General features: G+C 48.9%; 1 protein-coding gene across 2 annotated transcripts; it reads right to left on the reverse strand.

Annotated features, from left to right (window-relative positions):
* Window positions 1-692: 692 nt before the first annotated feature.
* Window positions 693-5648, reverse strand: LOC112220976 (zinc finger and SCAN domain-containing protein 22). 2 transcript variants are annotated; one of them, XM_024383003.2, is made up of 5 exons: window positions 5449-5648; window positions 4577-4911; window positions 3113-3327; window positions 2428-2542; window positions 693-2249 (listed from the first exon to the last, which is right to left on the reverse strand). In XM_024383003.2, the coding sequence occupies exons 2-5, from the start codon at window positions 4869-4871 to the stop codon at window positions 1153-1155; spliced, it is 1722 nt and encodes a 573-aa protein (XP_024238771.1). In that variant the 5' UTR covers window positions 4872-4911; window positions 5449-5648; the 3' UTR covers window positions 693-1152. The 2 variants fall into 2 exon arrangements, with proteins under 2 accessions (XP_024238771.1, XP_024238772.1); XM_024383004.2 differs by lacking the exon at window positions 5449-5648 and adding an exon at window positions 5200-5442.
* Window positions 5649-6189: the final 541 nt, after the last annotated feature.

Raw genomic sequence — 6189 nt, forward strand, 5'->3', positions numbered from 1 at the left:
CTGGTTAATAAAGTAGGTTAAAAATAATAATTCTGGGCTGCTTCCCTTACTCGGACCAGGTCGGGATCCGACCAGATCTATACAGAACGGGTGTAGTTGTCCTCGGGTCCATTCAGAACAGGTTTCTATATAAAAAAAAAAACAATTGATGCATATTGGATCCTGGTGGGAAAGCCCCAAGCCCACTGCAGAATGGTTCCAAAGTTTTGGACCGGTAAAGACCTCGACCTCAACGGCAATGTCCGTGCTAAAACAGGTTATATCCATGATGAGTCCTCCATCTATCTCTATGACAACAGGCACAACTCTTTAAGTCTTATTTTGTGGCATGTGTGTTCACTTACATCAGTGCATTCATAAGAACCTAACCACCACGAAACTTCTATTCAATCAAATAAGCTTCATGTAGCAAATGAGCAATTACATTTTTTGTGTACCAAATTTGACACCCATTGACCTCCATACAAAACTTCCTTACTTCTTGGACAGATTTTTGTCAGAGTAAAACTTTTGGCGTCGCCTCTTCCTCTCTGGTAGAAGACACTTCGAAGTACACAGAAATAAAGAAATGTGTCCGGAAATCTGACAACACCTTGTGTGAATGTTTGAGACATAACTAAACTACACAATTTTCGAGCTGAAAACAAACACTTTGCACTTGAAGGTATATAAAAGGAGACCATTGGTCACTGAATAGTCAAATGTTTATTCCTGATGGATAATACTGAAAAACAAATAGTACAAAATACCAAACTGTTATTATCATTGACAGTCAAGATCAACAAGGTCATGATTGATGTTCAGTGAAGATACTAATTTCTTATAGTAAAAGATACAATGTATTGAGAAACATAAATAAAAGCACAGGTTTCTCTGTGCACAATCAGACAGTTCATTTCAACCTGTCCCTGGATGACCAGCATGGTCTTTGTTCCTCTTTTTTGGAGTAGGTAGAATGTGTCCCCAACAACTGATACAAGGTCAGAGCTTTACAGATTTCTAATGGTCAACTTCGGGATTGAGGCTAGGTTAAAATGATCTTATGTTGATCTTCTCTCTGATTAGGGAGCAACTTCTACCCTAGTCAGCAATTTCAACTTTCCCTCTCCAAAGAAATCCTGGTAAATATCAATTATCAAACGTCTCAAAATGTTATGAAAAGCACTCGTGGTTTTTTAACTGCTCTGGTTCGCCGAAGCTCTTTCCACACTGGGAGCACTGGTGAGCGCTGCCGGCCTTGTCTCTGTCTCCACTGTGGATCAGCTGGTGTCTTTTCAGGTACTCTACCCTGCTGAAGCGCTTCCCACACGCCTCGCATCCGTACGGACGCTCGCCTGTGTGAATCCGCTGGTGCCTCTCCAGGTTGCCTAGGCGACTGAAGCTCCTCCCACACTGCTGGCAGCAGTGCTGCCTCTCTCCAGTGTGAACCACCTGGTGCCTCTCCAGCGAGCGAGAGTGGGTGAAGCCCTTCCCACAGAGCTCGCAGCGGTGGGGCCGTTCGGCTGCGCACACACACTCATGGTTCTTCAGGGCCCAGGCATGGCTGAAGGCGTGGCCGCACGAGGCGCAGGGGAACAGGGTGTTCTCTGTCCCTCCTTCCTGCAGGTGGGCGTCCCCCAGGGGGCAAGGGTGCTCTTCCAGCTCAGCCTCGTTGGCGAAGCCCCCGCCGCACTGCATGCAGAAATGCATCAGGTCCCCTGTCTCCTCCTCACCACTGTCATCCACGCTACCCGGAGCAGACAGGTGATGTAGGCCCTCGTCTGAGCCTCCCTGCTCCCCCATCCCCTCACCATCCCTCAGCCTCTTGGGCCAGCGTGGCTGCAGCTCCCCTCCAGCCCCCACTGGCAGTGACCCCTGTAATTCCTTTAGACGGGCACCGTGAACCTGCAGGGCATCACCATAGTCCCTCTCTGAGGCTGTAGGACTCTCCAGCTCCCCCTTCTGTTCCAGCCCATCCAGACCAATGTACTTCTGGCCCAGGTTGAACTCACTGTCTGCCACTACTTCCGGGTCAGGGGTCCTGGAGCCATGGTTGGAGCCTGCTGTGGGGGGGATCTTCAGGGCTGCCTGCTCGCGCCCCCTCTCTGCCCTCAGGGCCGTCTCCAGCCCACTCAGGTCCACCACACTCAGCGCCCCCTCTGACACCTCCGTTGGAGGGGACCCCACGTCCCACTCCTCCTCATCCCCCTCTTCAGGCCTCACGGCTAGGGGCCGCTTCAGGGCCACAGGGCTCAGCTCCATGTCTCCTACTGGGCCGAGAGAAGGAGAGTGAGAGTCTGTTAGAGGAGCAGTACTATGAGAGTGTATGCAAACATATTGTACTGCAGACACTTAAGAAAACTTCACTGTGTTCACATTGGGGTTATCACTATCCAGGAGGTGTGGTCATCATGTTTTTGGTTCTGAGCTTTCAGCTGGAGTCAGTACCTTCGCTGTGGGTCCTGGATCCATGGCAGTTCTGGTTGGGTGGGTCCATCTTCAGGGCTTCCTTGATCAGCCGCAGAGACGCAGGCTGGTAACCCCCATCCACCATATCACCGGACTACAGACAGAGCAAAAATAAACTACATTACCCACCAGTACAGCCCCATAGACTACACAATAATGCAATGCAGAGTGCACGACCACACCCAGTATTTTTGTGCATGCAAAGTGCACTTTCACAAGTGCCACAAACAACGAGGGTCCTGTTTTACACAGGGCATTTTCTTTAAAAGTGTCAAGTTTAAACAGTTTGAGATACAATAAAGGTCATCTGTACATTGCATAGACGCAACTGCATGATCTCAGTCATGTAGAATACAAAACTGTGTTCGCACCCAAAATTATATTCATGTATAGTGTCTACAACGCTCTGCACTTAACATTGACTGCCCTACTGAACAAGTGCTTGAGCTACTTCTGCAGTTGAATATCAAATCAGTGGCTTTCCACCATCCACGCCATCTGCTGCAGTGTGTCTCATGGACTCAGAAAACAGCAGTTTAACAACATTCTCAGTCTCACCACACACAGATGATATGCACTGTTATTTTTGTAAACTAGTCGTCTCTGACACACTGACACTGTGTGTGCCACACTCAGATTCCTTAGCACTCCTCTTCTCCGTCACCTCCTCTTTGATGATGTCCGTCTCCTCCCCCTCTCCCGAAATACAGCCCTCCTCCAATAGTTCTCCTTCTTCTTCCTCCTCCTCCTCGTCCCCAGGGACATGGATGAGGTACATCTGGCGTGCCTCCTTCCAGCCTCCCCCTGCTACTTCCCCGGCTGCTCCTCCTCCTTCCTCCCACACGCCTCCAAATGCAGGACCCAGCTTCTGCTTTCCTCCTGTGGAGGGGGAGAGAGGAAGAGAGGGGGAGGGAATGGATCGGGTGAGAGGAGGAGGAGGGGTTGAGCATGAAGGAGAGAGAGAGAGGGAAGCAGTGATAGAAATGAAGGAAAGCAGGGAGGGGAGGGATGGCAGGGAGTGGGAGAGAGGCAGAGGAGAGGGGGAGCAGAGGCAGAGGGCATGAGGAAGGGGAGAGTGGGGGGAGGGAGAGAGCATGTTGAACGAGAGCAGGAGGAGGGACAGCATGCAGCGGGAGAAAGCATAAAGGAGAGGAGGGAGAGGAGAGCAGTGACAGAAATTGAGGAGTTGGGGGAAGGGAGAGAGAGCATGATGAAGGAGAGGAGGCAGAGTACGGAGCAGAAGCGGGAGAGAGGAGGCGGCGGGAGTGAAGAGGGAGGGAGGGCGGAGGGGGTGGGAGTGAGTGTGAAGGAGAGCGGAGGGGGTGGGAGTGAAGAGAGAGCGGAGAGAAAAGTAGAGGAGGTGGGGGCAGGGAGGAGAGAAGGCATTATGAAGGAGAGCAGAGACGGAGGGAGAGAGAGCAGAGAGGAGTGGGGGAGGTGAGGGACAGAGAGAGGACATGAAGAGGAGGAGGAGGGAGAGTGGAGGAGTAGAGGAGGGAAGGAGATGAAGGGGAGCCGTGACAGAAATGGAAGAGTTGGGGGAAGGGAAATAGCATGATGAAGGAGAGGAGGCGGAGTAGGGAGCGGAAGCGGCGGAGTGAGTGTGAAGGAGGGAGGAGGGGGTGGGAGTGAAGAGGGAGAGCGGAGAGAGTAGAAGAGAGGGACAGGGAGAGGGGGGGGCAGGGAGGAAGGGAGGGGGGGCAGGGAGGAAGGGGGGGGCAGGGAGGAAGGGGGGGGCAGGGAGGAAGGGGGCAGGGAGGAAGGGGGGGGCAGGGAGGAAGGGGGGCAGGGAGGAAGGAAGGGAGCAGAGAGGCAAAGAACAGAGAGAACATGAAGGAGGGAGAGCAGAGGAGTAGAAAGGAAAGGGAGGGAGAAGGCTCAGTTTCTGCCAGATGGCTTCCAACATAACAAGTACCTCTTCACACAAGCATTACAGGCTTTTGACTTAATGTTACACAAGTAATCAACTTGTGTTAATTTGATATGCAATTACATATTTCAACAATTATAATATGAAGAATACCATTTTTTATTTTATTTTTATACATAGGGCAAGACAAATGTGTAAAACACGACTATATGGTCCGTGATGCTTTTGTGGCTGTACTTACTAAATATGAACACTTACGGGGCACTTCAATTTTTCGCTTTTTCCGCCCACCGTCCTCCGACCCTATCAAACCAGCATTGCGGCGATTCTCTGCCCACCCCATCCCGTACTTGCGTTCATTTCTCAGTTTGTTCTCGGTCAGTCGGAGTCGGAGTTTCAGAGCCTCCATTTCATTCCTATTCAGAGATATTTCCACCAGAAAGTCGTTCACCGTGTCCTGGAACAGTTTGGTGATCTCGCACACCGACGCTCGGATCAAACTGTCCATGACAGAGGTGAGGTGTGTCTGGAACGTCTCCACGGAGTCCGCCATGAGTTCGCTGCCGTGACGATCACACGATCGATCTGGGGAACTGGACCAGACAGATATTCAACTGTTACACATGTACAGCATTAGTTAACTATGTTGACTGAGTTTTAACAAATTCACTTTATCAGTGACACTAGCTACTGTTATTAGTCAGCAGTATCATATAGACCTAGTGGCCAACTAGTCTAATTTCTGAAAGACTACACTTTTTCTTGCTAACATTAGTAATTAAGTAGTATCCTAGATACCACCTCACTACTCCCAACTAATAGACCGTTGAGCAAGACAGCCTAACTTCGTATGGAACGAGGAAGGACAAAAGCACACCCACCCATCACTCGAGGTTCAGTTAGCTAGCTACATTGCTGTCTAAACTAAAGCTTTAGCTAGATGGTAGCTGGCTAGTTAACTAAGGCGATTAACGTTATTATTGCAATAGTGAATACCACGAAACCAAACTGTAGCAATGCCGGCTAGCTAGTTAACGATCGTCGCGACGCCATCCTTCTTGAATACAACACAAGAACAGCTCAAGCGCTAACGTTAGCTAGTAACTAGCTAACATTAGCTAGCTACGCACCGTGAAGTCGCTGAAATCCGAATATTGAAGTATTCGATAACTAAACACTGTTTGTTCTACACGACAACCGAGAAGAATGCACACTGTAGATAAGCCAAGAGACGAAACGCCAAAGGAAAAAAATAGATCCAACTTTATGTCCTTCGAAGCAGCGTTTTCTTTCTTGCCTCCTACACAGGGTTGCCAGTTCTTTAAAAATACAATAGCAAAAAACTAACCGAAACCCACCCTCAAAGCCATAAAACTAGACCAATAAATACGGCATGAGAAGTTGCATTTAGCCAATAAAACCTTTTTCCATAAAGTTTTCGAGCGAATTGAGGTGGATATCGACGTAAGGAGCTAAATTCGGTTTTCCATCAAAATAATAGGCCTAATTCTTGTGAGCTAACTTGACTAATAAATTAATTAGAATATTTATTTATTTAACTAGGCAAGTCAGTTAAGAACAAATTCTTATTTTCAATGACGGCCTAGGAACGGTGGGTTAACTGCCTGGTCAGGGGCAGAACGACAGATTTGTACCTTGTCAGCTCGGGGATTTGAATTTGCAACCTTTTGGTTACAAGTCCAACTCTCTAACCACTAGGCTACCCAGCCGAATATGTAGCAAGAGAAAAGATAATTCACCCTTATTATACTTGTAAATAAATCAATTTTACGCATGTGTTTAACTGTAGGTACATCCAACAGGAGGGTTTGAGGGATGAAAGTTGGACAGAGGATCTCAAAATCTCTGCG

This window comes from Oncorhynchus tshawytscha, linkage group LG21, assembly GCF_018296145.1.
Source record: "Oncorhynchus tshawytscha isolate Ot180627B linkage group LG21, Otsh_v2.0, whole genome shotgun sequence".
Taxonomy (NCBI): domain Eukaryota; kingdom Metazoa; phylum Chordata; class Actinopteri; order Salmoniformes; family Salmonidae; genus Oncorhynchus; species Oncorhynchus tshawytscha.

Bases quoted from the DNA above. Each gene is read 5' to 3' on its own strand.
- LOC112220976 (XM_024383003.2), bottom strand. From the start codon at position 4,871: ATGGCGGACTCCGTGGAGACGTTCCAGACACACCTCACCTCTGTCATG. The intron at 3,328-4,576 runs GTAAGTGTTCAT...CCCCCTCCACAG, and splicing joins GCGAAAAATTGAAGTGCCCC to GAGGAAAGCAGAAGCTGGGT. The intron at 2,250-2,427 runs GTACTGACTCCA...CTCTCGGCCCAG, and splicing joins ATCCAGGACCCACAGCGAAG to TAGGAGACATGGAGCTGAGC.